This window comes from Sus scrofa, chromosome 6, assembly GCF_054392235.1.
Source record: "Sus scrofa isolate SSC_HxYL_T2T_F1_AM1 chromosome 6, Sscrofa_HxYL_maternal_Yorkshire_Landrace_v2.0, whole genome shotgun sequence".
NCBI classification, from domain to species: domain Eukaryota; kingdom Metazoa; phylum Chordata; class Mammalia; order Artiodactyla; family Suidae; genus Sus; species Sus scrofa.
Genome location: NC_139388.1, coordinates 174,770,061 through 174,795,054, shown reverse-complemented (window position 1 = coordinate 174,795,054; position 24,994 = coordinate 174,770,061). Strand labels below are relative to the sequence as shown.

The following is a 24,994-nucleotide window of genomic DNA, read 5'->3' as shown; positions in this document are numbered from 1 at the left end:
TCCCAGGCAAACCAGGAGACAGGTCCTGACCTGCAGGGTGTGCTCTGGCTCTGGTGTCCTTCCCCGGAGTCTAATCACACTGGCTCTCTTTGGGTCAGCTCCATTGAATTTTGGGGTTGCTCCTGCTCCTCCAGCCACGGGGCCTTTGCACATGCTGTTCCCACATGGGAACCTGAACCTTGGCCTCATCACCTTTTTGTCCTGCACAGGCTCCCTTGTGAGTCTCTTCCAGCGGAGTTAGTCAGGGGAAGGCACCACCAGGAGATGCATGGGCAGGAGAGGAGGCTAGGTATTTTTTTCCCCTCCTTCCGTCTCTGCATCTCTGGCAAGTTCTATATCCTCCACAACGTGGCTCCCACCTGGTGACTCCTCTCACGTTGTCACCTCCATTTTTCTGCCTGTCCCTTAAGTGCCTGGAGTATGAAGAGCCCCTGCGCTGCTCGCCTCCCAGCTCGGCCCCACCCCTGTTTGCTCTCTTTACGCCCTCACCTAGGGTGGGAGTCTCTTCACTGAAGGCATATCATCTGTGGTGCATTCCGTTTCCTGCTGGGACCTCAGCTGCTGTGCTACCTGAAGCAAAGTGCCCTAAGGGAAGGGAGCCTGGGGCACATCCCCTCCACCCCTCTGGGTGCAGCAGGAGCTTGCCCAGGAGCCCGTGTTGCCTCTGAAGACAAGGCAGACAGCAGCAGCCCAGAGTCTGGTGGGAGGGGCTTTCAGGTGGAGAAGCCTGCACTGGCCAGTGCTGGGAAGAAGGGGGGGGTCTGTCTGTAGGATGGCAAGCAGTTCAGTTCTTTCTCTCTCTTTCTTGCTTCCCTCCCTCCCTTCCTTTGCTTCTCCTTTCTTTCTTTTATTTCTATTTTTTTTGTCTTTTTAGGGCCACATCTGCCACATATGGAGGTTCCCAGGCTAAGAGTCAAATCAGAGCTGTTGCTGCCAGCCTACACCACAGCCACAGCAACGCCAGATCCGAGCTGCGTCTATAACCTACACCACAGCTCATGGCAATGCCGGATCCTTAACCCACTGAGTGAGGCCAGGGATCGAATCCGCAATCTCATGGTTCCTAGTCCATAAGACTAGGGAACTTCTGCTTCTCCTTTCAAGAAAAATTTGCTCCCACTCTGTGCCAGACACTGTTGTAGTCACTGCATCAATGATAGAAAAATTTCTTGCCCTCATGGACATTCCATTCCAGTGAGAGAAAACCAGAAACTAGCAATTAAACATATTGATCAGGAGTTCCCGTCGTGGTGCAGTGGTTAACGAATCCGACTAGGAACCATGAGGTTGCGGGTTCGGTCCCTGCCCTTGCTCAGTGGTGGGTTAACGATCCGGCGTTGCCGTGAGCTGTGGTGTAGGTTGCAGACGCGGCTCGGATCCTGCGTTGCTGTGGCTCTGGCGTAGGCCAGTGGCTACAGCTCCTATTCGACCCCTAGCCTGGGAACCTCCATATGCCGCGGGAGCGGCCCAAAGAAATAGCAAAAAAAAAAAAACATAATGATCATATGGCAAGTGGTCATGGGAAGAGCATGGAGAAAAATAAGGCCAAGTAAAGATGAGGGGAAAAAAGAAAGAAAATGCTGATACTTAATTTGGAGAAGAAAAAGGTGACAGTCACAAGTCTGTGGAGGGGGGGTGGTAGCTAAGCAGCTTGTTGGGTTTGGGTGGGAAAATCAGGTGTGGTGTATGTCTTATCCTGAGAGTTGCCTTTCTTCTGTAGTCATAAAATAGATTCTGGGAAGGCTGGCCATGTTTTTCCAAAATGCCCCACTGCCTTCTTTGACTTGTAGTTGAGGTTTTCTGTTGGTCTTGGAGAAGAAATTTCACTAATGCATGTTAATTATACCAAATCTCAAATAAGCTGCTTCTCCCGTAATGTGATGATGCAAATTCCCAGGTGAGCATATTGGATTTGGGGAGTCCCATTTCAGACCACTTATAGAATCAATCATTTGACACCTAGTCCCAGTAGGGATTTTGCTGATTTGAGCTCATCTCTCTGCCTTAGCGTCTTTCTTGTCTTTGCAGCTCCGCAACCCCAAATTGATTTTTATTTCTAGAATTGCATCCATCATTGGGTATGTGTTTAAATACCAGTAGTACCGAAATAAAATGAAAAAATGCTTAAATCGCAAATAATTGAGTAGTGTTAGTCAAAAACCCCTCTCCTGAATCCTATCCATGGTGAAGTTACATGGTTTCTCCCCAGCTTAGTCTTGTTTTCTAAGAAAAATGTTCCCAGGGCTGTTCTTACATGGCAGCTGATAAATTCACCCCCACCCCTAAGCACATTTTGGAGATAAGGCCTCTGCTGCTGTGATTAGAAAGGAACGCCTCCCCAATTTCAGGTGTCATCTTAGTGCACAGGTCAGAAATAGCCGGTGTCTTTTTCTTTTTTCTTTTCTTTTTTTGGAAGGGGTTCTTGGGGGAGTGGGGTAAGGTTTATTGCAGGGCCATGCAAGGAGATGGGTGGTTCATGCCCCCCAAAAACCCTCAAACTCCCTGAAGGGTTTCAGCAAAGTGATTTTAAAATTTTTTTAAATTTTAATTTTATTTATTTATGTATTTATTTTTGCTTTTTAGGGCCACACCCTCGGCATAGTTCCCATGCTAGGTGTTGAATCTGAGCTGCAGCTACAGCTGCAGGCCTATGCCACAGCCACAGCAACGTGAGATCTGAGCCACACCTGTGACCTACACCGCACACAGCTTATGGCAACGCCAGATCCTTAACCCACCTCCCCAAGGACAGGGATCAAACCCACAACTTTATGAATACTAGTCAGGTTCATTAACTGCTGAGCCTCAAAGGGAACCCCAGCAAAGCGATTTTAAAGGTAAGGCAAGGGAGGGGTTATGCCAGGGTATGTGATCCGCGGGCAGAGTTCTCTGATTGATGGCGAGGCGATAGGGCATGTCACGGAGGGTAACTGATCTGGTCCTAGGCTCCAGTAGGCCTAAGGGGCTATGTGTTCTGTTCGTGGCCATCGAGTTGTTCAAGTCCTGCTTTGGCAAGAGGTTTGCACACCTGCAGAGTGACTCAGGGAGTGTGCATCTGACACAGTTGTTGAGGTGCTTCAGAGAGGAGCTAACGCGGAGGATAGGGGGCCATGGGTCCCAGAGGCCCCGGAGAGTCCTGCTTGTTTACAATCCCCCGTGTTTGTTGGTACGCCTCAAGCTTGAGGAGAGCAGGTGTTGGACAAGAAAAGAAATAAAGCAAGTTTCAGATAAAGAGGTTAATCATAAACTCGATTATGCTGGTTTCACCAACAGACGCTGCTTTGAGAATGGCTGGTGGGGTCCGAGCCTGACACAATAAGAGCTTGGATTTTTCTGAATTTTCTTTGTACCTGCTTTCCTGCCGTATTTTCTGAGAGGAGGGCCGAAGCCAGTCAGAGTCTCTCATGCTGCCTGTCATGCCCTGTTGATCGTCCTCATTTGTGTGCCTCGTGTTACTCATTTCAGAAAGATTTCCGAGTACAGGAACTCCCACTGGCTCGTATTAAGAAGATTATGAAACTGGATGAAGATGTGAAGGTGAGTTTGCATTCATTTTTAGCATTCATACTGAAAGTACAACAATGGGTAGGTGACTGGCCGTGTCTCGAGAGCTCAAAGTTTAAACAAAAATACAAATGTTATTGTCTGTTGCTTTTTAACTTGGTTCCTGTCTAAAAATTGTTAGGTGAGCTGGAATGGAACAGCTTTAGTTGTCGTATAGTACCTCTCTGAAGATCGGGGATCTCCTGTTTTCTGGATCTTGAAAGGATGCTGAGTGTTTGCTTTTTGGGTCACCCATTCTTTTCACTGCGTGGCGTAAACATGTGTCATCCGAGCCACAGGACAGGTGCCTTCTTAGCATCTCATTGCAGAGTCTCTGGCTCGTTGGTTTGAGCTCCAAGACGTGTTGACAGGACGCTGCGCTTGTTCTAACTTGTCGATCTGTGAGTTACTTCACACAGATAATACTTGTGAGAGGTTTACTGGGGGCTCATTTCTGTGTTCCCAGGAGTCCGCCTCCCATTGCAGTTCTCTCAAGAAGAGAGCACCTGTCCCCTTCCAGTCAGAAGTAACAGTCTCTTGTGTTCGTCCAGAAGGCCAACAATTCACAGCAGGCTCCCCGTTTATTAGCTCACTTCCTCCTCATAGTGACCCTGGGAGTTTTGATAAGATAAGAATTGTGGGGGTTTTTCCTTATCGGCCATGCCTGAGGCATGTGGCAGTTCTTGGCCAGGGATCAAACCTAAACGGCAGCAGTGACAGTGCCGGATCCTAGCGCACTGTGATACAAGGAAACGCCAGGTAGGAGAGGTTGGCTCCGCCGTTTGATAGATACGGAAATTGACACAGAGAAGCTGGAAGGGGCTCTCATCGAGATGAGGAGCCCCAAGCTCCCAGTTCTTACCTCCTGCTTCCTTCGCTCCGGAGTTCCTCCCTCAGCTCTGTCCTGCACAGACCACCTCACCAAGGGCTCAGAGCTTTGTTTGACCGAGAGTTCGAACTTCAAATTCGGACTTGGCAAGGCTTCGGACTTGCAAGGCGGCTTATACGTTCCTTGAGCGCTTACTTCGTGCCAGGCCCTGTGCTGGGTGCTTGTGTGTAATCTCATTTGAGCCCCACAGCAACCCTGGAAGGCCATTATCCTCTTTCCTTTTCACTGCTGAAAAGTAAAGCCCCAAATAATGGGAAGCCTGAGATTTTCCCTTCGTCCTTGGCTCTCACAGTCATTATCTTTCCCTACCTTGTCTCCATTTAGATTAGACCCTAATCCTACCACTTACTGGCTCTGTGGCCGTAGACAAGTCACTTCACTTCTCCTAAACCCTGGTTTCTCTGAAAGATGATTTTGAGAGAAAAAGGTGCGGGATAGGTAATGGACCACTGTCCTTCCGTCCTCCCTTCTTGGTCTGCCGTGTCCCTCCTCGTGGATTTATTTTCCCCTGGAACCTCGTGAGGCTCCCCCTCCTCGTTTTCTAGCCCCGTCCCCTAGAGCCCAGTGGCAGGACGTGAGGTGAGGGCCGACTGGTTGGCTTGAATGTCTTGCCGCTGCTGACAGCGAGGCCTGCGTCTGTTGCAGATGATCAGTGCGGAAGCCCCCGTGCTCTTTGCCAAGGCGGCCCAGATCTTTATCACGGAGCTGACTCTGCGAGCCTGGATCCACACGGAGGACAACAAGCGCCGGACTCTCCAGGTAATGCCATAGGCTTACGTCGGTTAGATGAGGCGGGCAGCGGCCTTCGCCTCCTCTTACGTGGCTTTGGACCAAAGATGGTTCTTCCTTTCCGTCAAGGTGATGCGTGTTGCTGGCGTCCGCCTCTACTGGTAGAGGAGGGCGGAATAGCCCAGACAGTGTGTGTCTCCCTACCAAGAGTCCTAATTTCCAACTCTCTCCTGCTGTTTTCCACAGCTCAGTGACTGAACTTTGTAGTGGTGAGGTCTCACTGTCAACAGAAGCTACAGTGATAGTTATCTATTGCTGTATATAAATGGCTTGAGGTTGGAAGCCTTGAGAGACTCCAGGAAGGGGCAGTCCTGGGAAGACTCGGTCTCACTAACCTTATTAGACTTTTTGTTTCCTGTCTGCCTTCCTGGGAATCCTTGCCTTCTTCTTTTCTGTGGTTTATTTTTTAATCCAGCAAATCAGCATTCATATTGAAGGAAGACCCCTTGGCCATTGGCTGTAGAGGCCTTGCATTCAATAGCCAGGTCCTAGCTCTTCGGGGAACGTTTTCCCAGGTTTAAGAGGAAGGGTGAGACAGATAGAAGACAGGGACAGTATCTTAACAACAAAGTTAAGGAGGAAAAGATACTTTCTTTTTTCCCCCTTTATCTCCACAGTTGAAATGCATGCATTAATTCATTTATTCTGCAGGCGTTAACTGAATACCCACAATGTGCCAAGCACTCTTCTAGGCCCTAGAGACCAATATACAAAGCAGACAAAAATTCCTGCTCCTGGGCAGCCTGCGTTCTGGTGTAGCTGGAATTGAAAACTCTGCTGTCTTGAAGGAAGTCTGTGGATCTGGAGAGACCCAGTAAAAGCTACCTTCAAGGTCGATTTGGATTAAAAAATAAAATGGGCGAAGCGCTTGAACAGGCCCTCGAAAAAGGAAGCTGTCCCCGTGACCGAGGAGCACGGGGAAAGGTGTGCGACATCACTCATCTGGCAGTGAGGTCACGCGCCGTCAGACAGTCGAGGTGCAGAGTCACTCTGGAAGACTGCTTTGCACTTTCTCATAAAGTTAAACATGTTCCTTCCTCTAAGACCTAGCCAGTCCAGTGTGTGTGTGCACCCAAAAGTGTGGGCATTTCTGTTTAAGAACGTTCGTAACAGCCTCTTTTTTGTCCTTTTAGGGCTGTACCGGTGGCATATGGAAGTTCCCAGGCTAGGCGTTGAATTGGAGCTGCAGCTGATGGCCGCAGCCACAGCACCGTGGGATCTGAGCTGCACCTGAGGCCTATACCACAGCTCACGGCAACCCTGGATCCTCAGTCCACTGAGCGAGGCCAGGGATGGAACCCGCATCCTCATGAGTACTAATTGGGTTTGTGGCTGCGGAGCCGCAATGGAAACTTATTTATAATAGCCAAAAGCTGGAGACTCATGTATCCGTAAACATGGGATACTAACAAGTTGATATATTCAGACATAAAGTGGATTACTGCTCAGCAATAAAAAGAAGCAAACTATTCACATACCATCATGGATGCGTCTCAGTAATACATTCCGCAAGAGAACCCAGAGGGCAGGTTCCATCGCACATGGTCCCCTATGCTGTGGCCGCCCATCTGTGGTGACAGAGATCAGAGCGTGGTGTCTCACATTGAGAGGAAGGAAGTCGACTGGAAAGGGATAGAAGGAAATTCTGTGTGTTCTCGTTTAGTGATAGCTGCTTTATTCAGATCCATCGAGCTGCATACTTAAGATTTCTGTATTTTTACTGAATATGAGTAAATGTTGGCATTACTTCAGTACAGCATTAGCGTTGAAAAAGGCCAAATTAAAATGTTCAAAGTGTGTCTGTTTCCACAGTGCCGTAGAACACGTTGGTGCACGCTTGGAGGTGGTTATTGTTACCTTGTTTTCTTCTCCCCACTCTCCCTGTAGATGAGCCACTGGGGTAGCTTGAGAAGGTGACATCATCAAGAATGTGATACTGTATCGTTCTCATCTTAAAGGAGACCTGGCAGCCTTAAGATGTGCCCTGCCTCGGTTGGGAGGGCTTACTACCAAGCTGGTGGTTGGCAAGAAGGGTGGACGGGAGTTTTGCATTTCAGTGGCTTGGGGCCATCACAAAGACAAGGGAAGGAAAAAAACCCAGAAAATTTCCGTCCTCTCCTGTTTGATCTGATGAGTCACCTTCTTTAAACATACGATATGTAGGAGTTGCTAAGGATTTCTGTTAGCATGTTGGGTTTTTTCCCTGTAGTATTTTATTATGAGAAAGTTGAAACATAAGCAGAGTTTACAGTGAACACCTGTGTACTCGCCACCTAGAGCCTACCATTAACATTTTATTCACTTTATCCTCACTCTCTTTCCCTCTGTCTACTCATCAAGTTACCAATTTTTAAATGCATTTTGAAATTTATATTCCCCTAGGAGTTCCTGCTGTGGTTCAGTGGTAACGAACCCAACTAGCATCCATGAGTACACTGGTTCTATCCCTGGCCGCGCTCAGTGGGTTAAGGATCCAGCATTGCCCTGAGCTGTGGTGTAGGTCATAGACCTGGCTCAGGTCTGACATGGCTGTGGCTGTGGTGTAGGCCAGCAGCTGCAGTTTTGATTCAACCCCTAGTCTGGGAATTTCTATATGCCATGGGTGTGGCCCTAAAAAGACCCCCCCCCCAAATTTACATTCACCTGAACCCTTTGTATGCTTATCATTCACTGGGGTTCAACTGTGTTTCTCTGGTTTTTTTCTTTTGCTTTAAAATTTTCATATAGTGGGGAGTTCCTTTCATGGCTCAGTGGTTAACAAACCCGACTAGCATCCATGAGCACTCGGGTTCGATCCCTGGCCTTGCTCAGTGGGTTAAGGATCCGGCGTTGCCATGAGCTATGGTATAGGTCACAGACTCGGCTCAGATCTGGTGTTGCTGTGACTGTGGTGTAGGCCGGCGGCTACACCTCCAATTAGACCCCTAGCCTGGGAACCTCCCCATGCTGCTAGTGAAGCCCTAAAAAGACAAAAAGACAAAAAAAATTTTTTTTTCATATAGTGAAGTACACAGATCTTAAGTATAAGTATACGTAGTGTGTTGGTTTTTAATTAAAAAAACAAAAACTTTGAAGTTTCTATTGTGGCTCAGCAGAAATGAATCTGACTAGGATCCATGAGGGCGCAGGTTTGATCCCTGGCCTCACTCAGTGGGTTATGGATCCGGTGTTGCTGAGCTGTGGTGTAGGTTACAGGCGTGGCTTGGGTCTGGCATGGCTGCGGCGTAGGCTGGTGGCTACAGCTCTAATTCGACCCCTAGACTGGGAACCTACAGCTCTAACTCAACGCCTAGACTGGCATATGCCTATGCCGTGGGTGTGGCCCTAAAAAGACAAAACAACAACAACAAAAAAAAAACCCTTGTATTTTTATTATTTAAAGAAAGGAAATGCCACTCTTAGAAAGAACCTCATCAGAGCAGGCCTTGGTTTCAGTAGCATTAATCAACAAACTCATTTTCTTTATCAACCCTGACTCTGTACTTCACACTTTGAGTGTTCGTGTCACGTGGAGCAAGATTTAAACTGTGGAATTAACATTGAGATTTTGAATTTCAAAATAAAAACTGTAGCCTTGTAGGAACCAGTATGTATGGATCCTGTGACTAGAAAATATTGCAGAAAGTTACTGAATTCGAATTTCAACTAAGAGATTCAAAATGGATTATGACCGCTTGCGAACCAAAGCCAAAATATTATTTAGGGACCGAGAAAGGTTGAATGATAGCCTGAGCTTGGGAAGCACAGAGTGACCAGAAAGCTGTCAGTTGAAGTTGCTAGGTTCGTGCAGATTTATCTGGAGGAGGATAATTTAGCAATCGTGGGGAGGGCCTTGGGGCAGGTCCAGCAGCGAGCGCAGTAGTTGGAGGCCCAAACATCCAGTTGATAGAGCATGAGCTGTAGCTAACTCTCTTTTGTTGCTGTTTATCCATCGAGTGGGATCATTTCAGGTTTATGGCAGTTTGGTTGTGGCTGTTTCACCTGTAGGCTTGGCCGTGGGCATTTCGTTTGGCTTAGAAGTCATCGTCTTATCTTGTAACTTGGAGAGAAGTCAGGTGAAGCAGCTTCTCTCCAGGCTAGTTTTTCACTCTGCTTTTCTTCGTTACAGAGGAATGATATCGCCATGGCAATTACAAAATTTGATCAGTTTGACTTTCTCATCGATATTGTCCCAAGAGATGAGCTGAAACCTCCAAAGCGTCAGGTGAGCTGAGACGGCGTCGCTGCTGCTGCTGACCAGAGAGCACCTTGCGCCTGGGGTCAGATACGCTCCCTTTCCTCTCTCAGCACAAGCCGTGTGCACTTGCTTTTGCTTCTCCTTCTCCAGACCACATCTGCCCGTAACATCTCCTCCTGTTACTCATTGAGGGATGCTTTTAACTCCGTGCCTCTGAGGTGGTATTTCAGTGAAAATAGACAAAATGAAAGTTAAAGACCTTAGTTACAGATAGTGAAGTGAAGCTCTCTCTCAGGCTTCTTAATCTGGGGTGGGAGAACAAGTTAAAAATGTTTGATTTCCCAGAACCAGCTTCTGTGTGTGCACAGTGGTGTTTGGAGTGAACGGGCCTGGCTTTCTGTTTCTCTGGGTTGTGGTCCTCTATGTCGTGCATTGGCTACGCATCGGAATCACCTGTTAGGGTTTAAAAACTGCTGGTGCCAGGCACCGCCCCGCACGAGCAGAATCTGGGGGAGGCCCAGGCATCACTACTTTTTAAAGCTCGCCAGATGCTCTTGATGTGCAACAAAATTTGAGAACCACCACGTAAACCGTTTTTCTTAGTAATCATGAGAGAGACTGAGAATCTCCTCCTGCTCTTCTGCCTGCTCCCCTCCAAGGAAAGGTCACGCCATTGTTTTTAGCACCTTGGCTGCATACAGCTCTTAACGGCACTTGTGATAGACCCTTCTCTTTTATAACTCGTCATGTTGGGCATGCAGGCTGCGTGACTCACTGTGTAGCAGAGGTACTTGGGGAAGAGTGGCAGAGTCTGGCAGGGGCAAAGCTGTGCCCTGATCTGCTTGCTTTATTTTGTTAATAAAGTTTTAAGAGTTTTAATGAATTATTTCATAGTGTATTAGTCTTAGAAACAGGAGTCATTCAGGGACGACTGTTCTCCTGGGTGTCTCATGGTAACCAGTAAGAAAGTGTAGGAGAAGTGGCCATCTTAAAGGACCTTTGAACTCCGGACCCGGCCCGGGGGCCTTTGGGTTTGGGTTCGCAAGCCTGTTGCACCTCCTTCCTAGAGAGAGCGCCTCACTGCGTCCGTTCTCTCCGGGCAGTCTTTGCCACTGTAAACATCCTTGACTGGAAGCTGTGAGGCGTTCCCAGGAGCTTTCAGTCGGATGTTTACAGCGGCAGGCTGCCACGGTCGTCCCGCGGCGCGGCGCCTCTGAAACACTGCAGGTTTGTGCCCACGGCTTGACCTCTCTGAGAAGTCGCTCCAGCAAGAACTCAGACCGCTCCTCTTCCTCCAGAGCAGATGATACCACCCACCCACTCTCCTTGTGGGAATCAGTTTCAGAAGCCCCCTTTAAAGGCGAGGTGGTGGGCTCAGTGACAGAATCAGGCCTTGCTCAGGCCCGTTGCGCCCGCTCCCTGCCTGTTCCCTGAGCCAGCTGGCTGGAGAGAAGGGGCATGTCCTCTCCCTCCTCCAGGGTCCTCAGTGCTTGCCTCGCTCAGGGGTCAGGCAGCTCCCTGTTGCAGCCTAGCCTGACTCAGAAGGCTGTGACCCATCTCTTTTGAAGTGTGTTCAGCCAAAACAGCTCCTTGCTGCCTGGAGCCAGTTCTTGGTAGGTGTTCAGGCCATGGATTGGCACCCTTTTGGGGCAGCTGCTGCCTGGCCTCTGAAGGGATGAGATGGCTGAAAGCTGGCCTGAAATTCTGAGATAGCACTTTTAATCCTCTGTAGACGTGAAGTTTTCCCCAGCTGCAAATTGACTGGCACCTTAAGTCCGTTAAAAGTGCCTGCTCTCCAAAACTCACCCTTTCTGAAGGAGGCAGCAGCTCATTCTTGCTACGGAAGCGAATGTGCTTTTCCCGTCTGGGGCTGGCTGCACAGCGCTGTGGCGATGGCCCGAGGATGTGGTGCTTCTCATCTTCCGGCCTTGTTTGTCAGGCGCGCCTTCTGAAGAGACTAAGGACAGGCGCTCGGGGCGGGGGCGGGGGGCACTGTTAAAGCTGGGCGGGTGCCCCGTTCTGGGTCGATGCAGTCACTCAGAGATTGTCGTAGCGCAGTGTGATTTTTCCCCTGCTGGAGAGAGACGAGCCCAAAACACTGAGCTGTGCGTCTCAGGCCCTTGGCTTCTCAGAGGTGCTTGGGGGTTTCGCTTGTTCTTTGGGGAAGCAAGGAAAGACTACTCAAGCAGAAAATAATTGAGGCCGAACTCCTACCCGCTAAAGCTGTGAGTTGAAAGTTCCTGCTCATCGAAGTGTCATTTCCTCTTCACCCATTTCTTTAAGCCAAACACAGTCACTCCTTTGCTGGCTTGACCTCCATTGGCAGAGGAGCCTTCACGGTGCAGAAGCAGCTCAGCTACGCTTCCTTCCATCTCAGTGATGTGAGAGCTGTCCTGCCTCGTCCTCACTGCAGACCTCATCCTCACAGCATCGGTGTGATGCTCGCGGCGGGTCCCGCCACTGCCCGGTTCATGAGCAGTGTGAGAGGGTAGAGTAGGTGGCGCAGGAGAGGCTCTTGACCTGCTCTCACAGCGTTGGGCCCAGGGAAGTCTGGCTCCTGAAAGTGGTATTTAAAGAGTTTGTGCTTTGTCTGGCCGTGTTCACCTGCAGACCAGCCACAGTCAGGGGTAGCTGGAGACGGAACGTGACAGGTCCGGGCTGGTCAATGCCAGTGACTCCCTTGTTCCTGCGACGTCCTACAAGTTAGTTCTGGGGCTCTCAGTCCCACACCCTCTCATCACCCGAAAGCTTTTCAAGCTAAACTTGGACTTCAGTAGTTGATGTTTCTTTATAAAATAGCAAGGAGTTTTGAATGGAAAACACATTTCAGGGGCTTTGAGAAGAGTAGTTGGCCCCTGTTTCTTGGCTAAGGAGGGTATATCAGTACTATACCTGCCACAGCCAAGATCTAGTTGACTGACTGACTGACTGACTGACTGATTTATAATAATGAGAAGTTGGAGTTGAAATGGAGGTGGTGATGTCACAGTTCAGTGTTCTGGAAACAGCCCTAAAAGGGGACCTCCTTTTTCTTCTGCCTCAGCACGATCATGTCCAGGGTTCAGACTGGGCCTAAAGCACAGAATACATTAACCTAGAAAGTTGGCTCATGTGTGAGGACTAGCTTAGAAACCCAGAGTGTTAAAAGTGTCTGCCCAGGCTGGGTGGGTGGCCCTCAGGGAACCCCGTCACCCGGAGGTCCAAGTTTCTCAGGCTAGATGTCAGCAGTCTTAGTTTTAGAATCTTGGGTCTTCAGTCACCGGGCAAGAACAACACCCAGCCCCGTTCTGTAGTGGACGGAGTGTCTCCCTACACTACGGCCACAGGACCCCAGAGGTAGCAAGAGTTAGAGTTTCTTTTCTTCTCTTTTCTTTTGCTTTTTTTGTCTTTTTGGGCTGCACCTAAGGCATATGGAGCTTCCCAGGCTAGGGGTTGAATTGGAGCTGCAGCCACTGGCCTAGGCCACAGCCACAGCAACTTGGGATCCGAGACGCATCTGCAGCCTACACCACAGCTCACGCCGATGCTGGATCCCCAACCCACTGAGCGAGGCCAGGGATCAAACTCGAGTCTTCATGGATCCTAGTAGGGTTCATTACCACTGAGCCACCACGGGAATTCCTCGGGGTTCTCTTCAATTGCTAACAGCTGTTGAGTTCAAGAGAATTGGTCATACTCCCAACGTGGGTTCAGAAAAGTACTGTCCTGCCTCCAGTTGTCTGCCTGGCTCTGAGTGCATTCATCTTTCAGCAGCCGCTGGTTGAGGGTCTGCCTCCTGGGAGATGAATGGTAAGGACAGTGGGGAGCAAGGCAGCTAGGATTTGCCTTCTCGGGGCCTTCGTCTAGCCGGGAGGGTGAATTCGACAAGCGCGCACAAAGAGGACTGTGTTAGCTCAGGTGGGGGCTGCCACTCCGGGGAGTGGGAGGCAGTCCACCCAGTCTCCATCTCGTGAAGAAGTAGCTTTTCCTCTTTCCTCGAACCCGGCGAATTGAGTCCAGAATAAGGAAGTGAGTAAATGCAGCTTATGTTTTTGCTCAGCCAGCCCAAGTGGTTGTGTGTTTCTGTTGTTTCTGTTGTCCCAGGCAGGGCCCTCCGGAGCAGACGCCGATTCTGTGTCAGTGGTCTGGGGCCCACCCTCCCTGGACCCTCGGGCCGTAACCATGCCGTAGTGCGTGTAAACATCCTACACTCTCAGCTGTGAGCTCGAGGTGGCTGGGAGAGGGTTGTTTACTCCTTCTGCCATGGAAAACGCCAGCTGAAGAAGGAACAGTCTCTTCACCCAGCACATGGGCCGGACCGTGACCTCCCTAGGCAGCCAGGGCAGCACCCCAGCGGAGAGCTGTCCCTCCAGCCCCCTGGGGTGCGCTTCTGTGGCCCCACCCCACCAAACCAGATGTGACGCTGGATAGACATGGCCCCAGCGACCACAGAGCCCTCGACGTGCTGTGCAAAGCTGGGCTCCTGCCTGCCAGTGCGCTTGATCCTGACGTGTGATTCTGAAATCCCAGCCCGGAGGGAGCCCTGTTTGCCCTTTCCCAGCGGAGGTGCTGGATGAATTGCGGGGGGTGAGGGTGGGGTGCGGCCCATTTGGGAGGTTCGGAGCCAGCCTGAGAGCATGGTGTTTGGGTAGCACCTTCCCAGTGCTTGCAGTTGGCACTCTTCTCAGATCACGGGCCTTGACGGCATTTACTGACAAGCCCTGCTAGCTCGTGGGTTTTAGTGACGGTAATTATTTGCCCATTTGCAACTCATCACACAGTGGGTGATTACCATGTACTTCAGAAAATTGGCTGTGTGTGTTGTGAAGCCTATGGAATCTGTTATTTTTAGTTTGATTTAGCACAACTGGTCTCTTTGAATTCCACTTTCCCTTGGCTTCAAATGTGGAGAGCTCAGCATTCAGCAGGCAACTGCCCAGAGCCCGTTTGGGGGAAGAATGGAAATTCACTGTGGCGGCTGCTGAGTTGGTTCTTTTCCTCTTACCTGCCTCGCCTTCTCCCCACAGGAGGAGGTGCGCCAGTCCGTGACTCCTGCCGAGCCCGTCCAGTACTACTTCACGCTGGCTCAGCAGCCCACTGCGGTCCAAGTCCAGGGGCAGCAGCAAGGCCAGCAGACCACCAGCTCCACGACCACCATCCAGCCTGGGCAGATCATCATTGCACAGCCTCAGCAGGGCCAGGTCTGTGAGCCGCGGGGGGCGCAGGCCCAGCTAGACAGCACCACCCAGGTTTGGGCTGGGCAAGTGTGGCCTGGCAGAGGGCCAGTCAAGTCATTGTAGGGCACTGGATTTGAATTCCGGGGAGCCGAGCTTCTCCCCAGATTCAGCCACTGAGGTGACGTGTCACCTAATCTCTCTGGGCCCTGGGTTCCCCGTGGGTCAAATGGGCAGAGGACAGTGAAGCAGACATTGCGGGGTCCCTGAATATTTCAGGAGGAAATAAGTTTCTGTAACACCCCGTGGAGAGTGATGGCATCTCCATAGAAGGAGTGTTTTAGGTGGACTCCATGAGGCTGTCTGTACAGATGCCAGTTCTGGAATTTGTACCCTTAAGGGGGAGATGAGGCGGCACGGCCGGCTTGCGTACCTCTCCCCTCCTCTTCCTTCTCATCCCCCCGTCCCCCCAGATGGGCGTCAAACGACCCTGTCTTTGTACAGTGGTGGTCAGAAGATTCTTTCCTCGGTCGTGCGGTTGTGAACGCAGTGGCATCTCGGTTGCCGGGGATCGTGAGAGGCTGAAGGGAGCTATGTTTTCTGAGCTCCGACGCCAAGTTCCCTGTCGGTCATCAGTTTGTTTATCAGTCACTGCGCACCCTCTTAGATAAAGGCCCGTTCTGTGTCTGGGGTTACAAGCATGAATAACAAAGCAGTCCCCATCTTCAAGAATTCAAGGAGCCACTTGGGTCTACAGGTGCTTGAAGAGTGTGCACCCCTCGCCCCCCGGGAGCGTTAGGCATGCGCAGGGCTGTGTGGAGGTGCCGTGGCACCTGGAGATGTGTCATATACATAGAGCTAGTGTCAGCGGCAGGAAGCTTCTTCATAATAGGTGTATCAGCTACAAAGCTGTGAGGGAGGTGGTGAAAGAGGATGGCAGAGAAAGTCCCCTAAGGAGTAAGGAGTCTTCGAGGGAACAATGGAAAGGAATCAAATGCAAAGGGAAGGAGGGCTTTCCCACTGAGGCCGCACGAGCAAAGGCCTGGAGGAGAGAGACGGCCCGGGGGCGGTAGGACGGGAGTGTAGAGTCAGCACGGGGAGCATCTCGGCAAGTTGAAAAGAGGCAGAGGACATCCTCAGCCGCTGTGTGTTCTAGTAGAAGCTGGGGTTCCCCAAAGAAAACACCTTGGGGCGGTGGTCGATTTAAATGTTAGTTACGGCTTTAGGGTTTATTCCCTTCTCATTTTGTCAAAATCCACAAAGAAATGCACTGAGTACTGCTCTTTGCCAGACATAGTGCTAGGCAGGAGGGGTTTAAAGACCACAGCCCAGTCCCTGCCTCAAGGACGCCCGGGGGACCTTCTTTGGCTGATGCTTGTGCCTCTGCAGCGGTGAGCACGCTGCCTGCCAAAGGCTTTATCCCCGTACAGAGCAAACTTCAAGGGAGTCTGCCCGGAGCGGGCTCTGACGGGCTGATATCCTAAGAAGCTCATGGCTGTTGTGCCCCCACAGCCGGGCACGCCATAGGTAATTTGACAGCTGCCATGCTAACATGAGCCCCATTTTCCTGAAATGGTGTAGAAATACCTTAGAAGTCCTCTTGGGAAAATTGAGTTGGTATAGTACAGTGTTGAGTGGGCAGTATGCATTTTTTTTTTCAGTCAGCAAGAATTTCATCTATCCTCTGCTGCCCCAGACTTGCTCAGCTTGGAGCTGATAAGGCTTCAGAGGGTGGTAAAGTTGGCTCCCACAGCGTCTCCCAGCCAGTGCTCTGCCGTCTGGGCGCAGGGTGGCCTCGTGCCATGTCACACCTCCCTGGACCTGGAGGATGACTGTTGCAAGTTGAGTTCAGATAACTTTGCAAGACCAGTGCATATTAAAGTTGGAAGAAAAAGGTATTTTGGTAAAGTGAATCCTGTGTTTTCTGTCATAACATTGGAAACTTTTATTCTTGGAGGTTTGGGGGACAGGCTGAGCTGGAATCACATACAGCGTGAGAACAGGAGATAATTCTTGCTGACCGAGCAGACGGCGTGTGTTTCCCTCTGTCGTCTTTCTTCCTGACCTCTGCCAGTTTGTGGTACTTTCTTCTTACCTCGTAATCCCTCGACGCTCACCTGCAGTTCCCAGAGCACATCGCCTCCCTGTAACTTCAGCTGCTTCATAGGCCTGTGCTGTCAGAATGTAGGAGCACCAGAGCAGCAATGTCGGCTGAAGCCCAGGATTCATTAGGACTCTCGGAATTGTCCTCCGAGGTGATTCTTAATTCAGAGAAGGGAGAAATCATATCCAAAGTGAGCAGTCGGGGTGCAGGTGTGGTGAAAAAGTTCCACCCCCCTGTACCGCCACCGCCAGAGGAGCAAGATGCGCTGGGAGCTGTAAAGGTCCCATCTAGGGCTACATTTTTCAGGTGCAGAGAAATGACTGACCCTCTGAACCGTTCGAGTCTGCTGTCTCAAGAGAGCAAGCTTCATGAGACAGTCCACTAAAGTGTGTGTGAGACTCAGAATCCTCCAGAAGTCATGTACGTTAGTCAGAAATTTCTTAAACCTGAGATTCCTGTTTCTAGAAATTTACCGTTCTTGCTTTATTAGATTCTGTAACTTAAGGGTGGCTTCCGTTAAGATCCAGGTCTTAACAGAGTCCGGGCCTCGGTGTTTGCCTTTGCTGTGGAATCTCTTGCCGTGTCCAGAGCAGCTGGCTGCTCAGTGTGAGCAGGAGTCACTCTGCTGCATGGGGGGTCGTGAAAGCCAGTGTGCACTTTGATGTTTGTCCCGTGTCTCACGTGCCTGAGAAAGAGCCGAGGAGGATCCTGAACCTAGTAACCCCATGCTGACCCCACGGTCCGTTTTGTTTGCCTTCCAGACTCACAGGCTCTGGCTATGAGTCTGGCCATGTGTCAGGCAAATGGTCAGGGTTGCTTTTGATTCTTTTTTACTGTATGCGCCTGTCTGTCATCGAAGGGGCTGTGGAGAGTGACAGCATTTGAAGGGTACAGATACTTGGCAGGGCCTAGGCAGATGCAGATTTTGAGCCTAAAAATCCTTTTGATTTTCCTGTCTTTATTTTGGAGAGTGACTTTAGCACTGCTTTCAGCCTGAGGACTCTGCGGGTTGAGTGTTGTTGGTGTTGGGATGGCGGCTAGCATTCCCGGAGGGGGTTTGCTCCTGGTTCCCCACTGGTTATTAACCCCTTGGTAGGCCTGATGGCTGAGCGGGGGCTCCATCAACTTGTCTGTGATTCTTCCTTCCAGACCACACCCGTGACCATGCAGGTCGGAGAAGGTCAGCAGGTGCAGATCGTCCAGGCCCAGCCACAGGGTCAGGCCCAGCAAGCCCAGAGCGGCACCGGGCAGGCCATGCAGGTGATGCAGCAGATCATCACCAACACAGGGGAGATCCAGCAGATCCCGGTAAGCCGCCCGGCCTTGAGGTCTGCCGGACTCAACGGGAGAGAGTGGAGAGTTCGCACACGCCCGCACGCGCGCTCTTGGAGGAAGCGATGCTCCTGTTACCCCAGACCACAGCTCGCTCCACTGCAGACAGGCTGCTTTCCTTCTCACCGCCACGGGCAGCTCCTCTCGGGTTGCCCGCACTCTGCCTGCGCCCAGAGATGGCTGTAACCACCCTTCCGTGCCAGGGTCCGGAGGGCCTGTGAGGCGGTTCTGTCTTTTGATTAGCGGAGAGTAAGAGGGAGGTGCATAGAGAAGGCCATAAATACACTTGTTGCATATTCATGAGTCAGTTCCCAGTGGAGCCTGCAGCAAAGTGTATTTTTGGCTTTCATTTAACTTCTCCATTCCTTCACTGTGGACTGCTGCTTCCTATGTGCCTTGAGGGATTCTCATTCTTAGATCCGTTGGCTTTTTTTACTTGTACTTGTTCCTTTGTGAAAAATGTCCTTGTCTTAATACTTGCAATCTATTCATTGGTCAATTTGTCACCAAAAGAAAGAAAAAATGTGGAAAGCGAGAGACACACAGCAGTCCTATTCCTGCCCCTTGCCCTTCCTATTATAAATGAAATGTAGGCAGAGAAAGAAATGCTCTTGAACTTAGGTAACCACTTCCCCTTTGAAGGAAGCTAGAAATGTATCCTCGACTCTGACTCTGGAGCTGTTCTTCAGTTAACAGAGGAAAGGTCCAGAGAGAGCTTAGGAAAGGGTAGCACGTGCGTCTCTCTGTGTCTGTCTCTTTCTTCCCCACCCCCTTCTCCCCCACCCCTTCTCCCTTTCCTTTGTGCATGCGTGTGTGCATGCGTGTGTGCGCCTGTGCACACACACGTCCCCATCAATCCCAGATGTCCTGCCTCACTGGTTCAGCCGCCAGCTCAGGACGTCTCCCATAAATGGTTCTCCTTTTCGCTTGGGAAGGCACCAAAACAAGTTCTTCTAAGCCAGAGAAGAGTTCCCACTTTGTTGTAGCTTTAACTCAAGTCTTTCAAAGCCTCTTGGGGCATACGGAAGATTTGTTGCAGATTCAGGCCTGGTCTGCACAGTATGCCTTCCGCAGGCGACTGCGTTTCTAAACTCCGCGGAGTGCTCATAATCAGCCATGACCTTCTGGAAGGAAGCCTTTCTCCTCTTGTGAAAGCCCAAGGGGTAGGCTTATTTGCTCTGTAACTCATGTTTAAACGCTGTGCGGGTCCCCAAGCCTGTCTGTGTGGTCAAGGACTGAGGGCAGAGCATCACCGGATGTCTAAACCTGAGCCTGAATGAAGAGCTTGCTTCGAAGAACCCCCTGGAATTGACTGGCTCAAGGCTTTTCATTCGCATTTGAGTTTCTGCAGAGATCGCTTCTCAGCCGGGAAATGTAAAATCCCTGTGGCTGCAATACACCTTCCCCACTCCCAGGGCAAGGCCTTAGTCTTTCATCCCATGTTCCTTGCCTGGAGTTCCGGTGACTCCTCGAACCAGCCACCCCTCAGGCACAGCAAGCGAGGTTTCCCAAGCCTCCACCCAGCTGTCTCCCTCCCCGCAAGCAACTTAATGTTGCCTGCAAGCTGCGCTGTGGGATACAGTGGGGCGTTTAGGCGTTAGCATCACAGCTCCCCAGCAGCTCCCCTTGGTGTTTGCTCAGGAGAGAAATGACTGTAGGTCAAAATATCTTGCCCTATCTTCTTTGAATCAGCTTCTTTTTTTCTTTTCTTTCTTCTTTTCTTTTCTTTCTTTCTTTCTTTTTTGTTTTTTCTGTTTTTTTGCTTTTTAGGGCCCCACCTGTGGCATATGAAAGTTCACAGGCTAGGGGTCCAGTCGGCACGGCAGCTGCCAGTCTGCACCACAGCCACGGCAACAAGGGATCTGAGACACATCTGCGACCTACACCTCAGCTTGCAGCAACGCTGGATCTAACCCACTGAGCAAGGCCAGGGATCGAACCCGCATCCTCATGGATACTTGTCAGGTTCATTACCTCAGAGCCATGACGGGAACTCCTGAACCAGTTTCTTAACAGGTGTAGATTTTGTGTCCCTCTTTTGGGCCTTAAGCAGACAATTCTGGAATGGTCTAAGAACTTCAGTGTCCTTTCTTGGGGGCTGAAATCCTCTTTGAAGTTTCAGAGAAGCAGTTTGATGTAATGCTGCATCATCCTGTCAGCATTTCCCTCATGGAAGTCAAAGCCCTGCAATGAAGTTCGCTCTTAAGACAAGGAAAAAATTTCCTCCAGGACAAAGAGGCACAATTCGCCAATTACCCTCAGCCGCACACCCGCACGAGAAAAGCCCAGGCTGGGCAGCCAGAGCGGGTTGTGTCCGGGCCCCCAGGTAGAGACCTGATGTGCTGGTCCTCCTGGAGCCTCTCGGCCCCACATCCTCCCTGCTGACTGTTCTCTCTGCCGAGCTCCAGTTCCTCTCACGCTCTAGCTGCCTGGTCCTCTCCACGTCCCCCCGCTCGAAGCGCTCTGTGTGTGCGTGGTCCGCTGGAGCGTTAAGGGCCTGCGTGAAGGCTTTTCGCACGCAGTTAGATGCAGCATGTGGCGTTACTGTATTATCTGAGGCTCAGTCGTGAGCGCATTCTGGTTGCTTTGGCTTCCCACGGTGGGGCTTTCTGTGAAAGGGTGATTGATTCGGCTTCCCCTGGGGAGGTGTTTGGCCAGAAGCTAGTGCTGAACACCAAGGATCCTCAAGTCCTGCAGACCTCCGGTCCTGGCTCTGGGGCCCGAGACGGGAAAGCAGGCCGCGCTTTCTTCTAAGACGTGCAGCGTGAGGCCGGGCAGTTCTCGGGCTGTGGCACAGCGTGATGGGACTGGCAGGTGCTGGGACTCTTCTCGGTATTAGATCAGCCATCCTGGGAGTGGGAGAGGGTGGAGATGGAGGGGGAAAGGCCCGCCCCTAAGGTGCAAGCATTCTGATAATGTCACATCGTCCTTGGCATAAAATCCTAAGAGAAACTGTGGGCGAATGGCTAAGAGCCAGTACCATCGAGGGTCCATTCATGCTGTCCTCACATATGTGACGAGACCTGCTGAGAATTTTCCTCCAATTCCATTGAAGGAACATCCTCTCTCTTGTGCTGGGTGACTCGTCAGGTAGGGATGTTAAGGTTTTGCGTGTTTTCATCTCTGTTAAAAGAAACTTTTCAACTAAAAATAGAGTTGCCATGTGATCCTGCAGTCTCACTCCTGGACCTATGTCCAGACAAAACTATACCTAAAAAAGATACACTCACCCCTGTGTTCATAGCAGCACTGGTCACAACAGCCAAGACACGGAAACAACTTAAATGCCCATGGACAGATGATGGATAAAGATGTGGTGCATGTATGCAATGGAATACTACTCAGCCATAAAAAAGAAGGAAATAATCCCACTGCAGTAAAATGGATGGAACTAGAGACTATCATACTAAGTCAAGTAAATTAGAAAGAGAAAGACAAATACCACATGATATCACTTACACACAGAATCTAAAATGTGACACACATGAATTCATCTATGAAACGGAAATAGACAGCAGACTTGGGGTTGTCAGGGGAGAGAGGAAGTTGGGGAGAGGGATGAGTGGGAGTTTGGCATTAGCAGATGAAAATGAATATATGTACATCTTTTTTTTTTTTCTTTTTAGGGCTGCACTTGCAGACTATTGAAGTTCCCAGGCTAGGGGTCAAATTGGAGCAGCAGCTTCCAGCCTGCATCACAGCCATGGCAACACAGGATCCAAGCTGCATCTGCAACCTACACCTCTGCTCACGGCAGTACCGGATCCTTAACCCACTGAACAAGGCCAGGGATCGAACCCCGCATCCTCATGGATACTAGTTGGATTCATTACCGCTGAGCCACAAGGGGAACTCCGAGAACTGTTACATGGGGAGTGGATAAAACGGTCCTGCTGCATAGCACGGGGAACTCTATCCAGTGTCCTGTGATAAACCACGATGGATAAGAATATAAAAGAGAATGTGTGTACCTGTAGAGCCACGTCACTTAGCTGTGCAGCCGAAATTAACACGGCATTGTAATCAGCTCCGTTTCAGTTTTGAAAAAGAACTTTTCAGGGTTGGCTTCTTGGGGGTGGGGGGCAGGTAGGGACAATGACCACTTCTTGTCGTGGAAAGACCGCCTGTTTGAGGTTGTGCTCAGTCTCCTGTGGTCTGTTTGTCACTGCCCTGCCATAGGTGCAGCTGAATGCCGGCCAGCTACAGTATATCCGCTTAGCCCAGCCTGTATCAGGCACCCAAGTTGTGCAGGGACAGATCCAGACGCTTGCCACCAACGCTCAACAGGTACGTGCCCCAGAGACGCAGGGCTTAAGCTGGGGACCAGCAGGCACTGGCTTCTGGGTGGAAAGAAGTGCTCAGTGCACAGCCCTCTCGCCACCTGATCGTTCAGCAAGAGCCACCTCTGCACCCTGCACCTCTGTGTTGCATCCTAAGGGACAGATGGGGTTTATCGGAAGATTGGATTCAAGTGTGTCTCTTAGCAGCGTGTTCCCCAGGGACGAAGAAAGGCAGGGCAGGGGGAGACTCAGGGATACTTGAAGAAAGCCCAGCGTGTGTCTGCGTGTCTGACTGCAGGAAGCGTTCTGACAGACTGCCCCATGGTCAGGCTGAGTTTCCATTCTCAAACCTGAATGATTCTTAGGTCCTGGCACCTCCTGTGCCCTCTGGAAAGCTTCTTAGATTTTGACCCTCCGCTTCTTATGCACCCCTAACCACCTCACCTCCTCTCAGGCCCTAAGCTAGTGACGGCTGTGAGCTGTAGGTGCTGAGGGGCTGCTTCCACTGGCTTGGGGTTTGGAGCGTGTGGGTGTTATTTGCAGGGGACGGTGGATGCTGGACAAGGGGAGGCATTGGTAATCGATTCTTCTGCCTCAGACCCAAAAAAAGCAGCGATCGTTGAAGAGCTGGACTCGTCTGGCCTGGTTGCATTTCTAGTGATGTATCTATTGACAGTGTGACGGAGCTGAGTTTTGTAGAGCAAGTCTCCAAAATCTCATTTGGGAAAACAGGAGGAATGGGCCAAAAGCATGGCTTCCGAGTTCCGTACCGTCTCTGGGATCAGTAAAGGGCCCACTCCAAACCCGTGTCTCGGTTCGCATAAGGCCCTGGGCGCTTCCCTGATGGCCTTGGGGCTCCCTGACGTGGAAGCAGATCTCAAGACTAGCCCCACCCTTTACCCCTTTTCAGAATTTTTTTTTTAACTTGTATGTTTCTAGCCTGAGATTCAAAAGCTTTTTATGGCACAGGATGGAAGGGAATGAGAAGGAGGAGTTCTTGGGTCCCCAGAGGTCAGTTTTGGGACCAGAAACTAAGAGCCAGAAAGGGGGGAGAGTTGGGTGTACAGAGAGGAGGGAAAGCATCAAGGAGAGGGCGCCTGTTGGGACAGCCTGGCCCTTAGTAGGTGCGCAGTAAATGTTTGTCGAATGAATGCTGGATAAATAATTTGTAAGTAGAACTTAAAGGGAAATGAAGGTGCGCAGCGGATGCGAAGGGCAGTCCTGCCGACCCGGGCACGGGGGCTGCACCTCGACGACGGATGTTTTCCGTCTGTCTCAGGCTCGTACTTAGTCTGCAGGTACTTCTTCATGCTTACTTTGCACTGGGAGGTGGAAAGACGCAACTTGGCTCCTGCCCTCAAGCAGCGCATACACGGGTGGCAGGAGAAAGACCCAGAACAAAGAGTATTTAGTAAGAAAGCCTCATGAAGCCCTCTCACACCTGTGCCCTCGTTGCTCCTCACTGCCGCGTGGGTAGGTCTGAGGGGTTGGTTTTGGCCGTTGGGAGGACACTCGAGAGGAGAGTCCCTACCTTGCACGTTAGTCGTGATGATTCCAGGAGAAGGTACACAGAGGGCTGTTCCATGGGTGACCCGAATGCACACCTCAGTCTGCACTCTCTTTTCTCGTCTGCTCAGCTGTCGTCAGCAGCTGGCGTTACGCGATGCACTTCTCCACATCAGTGAATTTCTTTACAAATGCGCTTTCGATCCCACATAAGATTTGAAGGATGTGTGATAAATATTTCCCTTACACCTCCCCGCTCCCTGGCCCAGAGGGTTGCATGTGGCCTCTCTCGGAAAAAGTACTTCCTAGGTTTGCCACTGGGGCTTCTAGGGCCAAGGCCACCTGCTTGCCAGGGTGTTTGATATTCATTCCAGTCAGATAATCTGGGTGATACAGGTTTGGTGTAGAGCCCACCTTCTAAGAATGAAAGGGACCACTCACCCCTTTGCCCAGTGTTGTGCCGTCTGCCTTCACTGGTGGAAAGACAGGCGTTTAGGGGTTTTGCCTAAACCGTAAGTGTCGTGCCCTGTCATTTCAGTACCTAGGAGCTAGGTGGGTTTTTGTTTTTGTTTTCGTTTTTTTGACTTGAGCTTCAGGCACCAGAAAGACCTTGCAGTGAGGGGCTGCTGGTGGTGCAGTTAGGTGGCCGTGAAGAGAGATGGTTGCAGAAGTTAGATGTGGCGCATGCCAGTGTCCTCTGCGTGGTGCCAGCTCTGAGTAGCCACCGGTGCTGGGGGATGGAGAAGGGACCCTTGCTTTCCTGCTGCTCATCAAGCCCCTCTTCTGTGCCAGGCCTCGTTCTGAGTCCTTTGTATGCGTTGTCCATTTGATCTGCACTGCTGTGTCCTGGCTGGCGGGCTGGTGGACCAGACCCTGCAGCTGATCTGCCTACTTTGCCATCTTGATTCCTGCAGATCACACAGACGGAGGTCCAGCAGGGACAGCAGCAGTTCAGCCAGTTCACGGATGGACAGGTAGGACATCTAGCCTGGGCAGGGGCAGCGGGTGAAGCGTTGTGGGTTCGGACGGTTAGGGCAGCTGTCCCATTGCCTGTTAACAGTGAGTGGACAGAAAAGGTTCAAACAACAGTTATCTCCATCCTCCTCTAGATCTATAGACGTGTGGGAGCTACAAATAATCCTAGACATCCTGTAGCCCTCGTCCCCACTTTACAGCTCAGTAAACTGAGCCCTAGAGATGGGAAGCGCCTTGCCTCTGCAA

The 24,994-nt window shown here is 50.9% G+C and overlaps 1 protein-coding gene and 2 non-coding genes across 52 annotated transcripts in view; all 3 read left to right on the top strand.

Annotated features, from left to right (window-relative positions):
* The window catches only part of NFYC (nuclear transcription factor Y subunit gamma), a 72,176-nt gene that overhangs the window by 45,385 nt on the left and 1,797 nt on the right, over window positions 1-24,994 (top strand). For 46 of the 50 annotated variants that reach the window (XM_021096977.2, XM_021096978.2, XM_084965581.1 and 43 more), the window contains 7 exons: window positions 3,466-3,537; window positions 5,078-5,191; window positions 9,330-9,425; window positions 14,405-14,578; window positions 17,805-17,963; window positions 22,167-22,274; window positions 24,688-24,747. In XM_021096977.2, the coding sequence (XP_020952636.1) occupies window positions 3,466-3,537; window positions 5,078-5,191; window positions 9,330-9,425; window positions 14,405-14,578; window positions 17,805-17,963; window positions 22,167-22,274; window positions 24,688-24,747 (783 nt within the window). Of the gene's footprint in view, window positions 1-3,273; window positions 3,538-5,077; window positions 5,192-9,329; window positions 9,426-14,404; window positions 14,579-17,804; window positions 17,964-22,166; window positions 22,275-24,565; window positions 24,748-24,994 lie in introns of all 50 variants that reach the window. The other 4 variants (XR_014808591.1, XR_014808592.1, XM_084965617.1 and 1 more) reach the window with 2 other exon arrangements.
* MIR30E (microRNA mir-30e) lies at window positions 10,504-10,583 on the top strand. The gene has a single exon (NR_038525.1). It is a non-coding gene; the product is annotated as a microRNA mir-30e (primary transcript).
* MIR30C-1 (microRNA mir-30c-1) lies at window positions 13,564-13,643 on the top strand. The gene has a single exon (NR_038593.1). It is a non-coding gene; the product is annotated as a microRNA mir-30c-1 (primary transcript).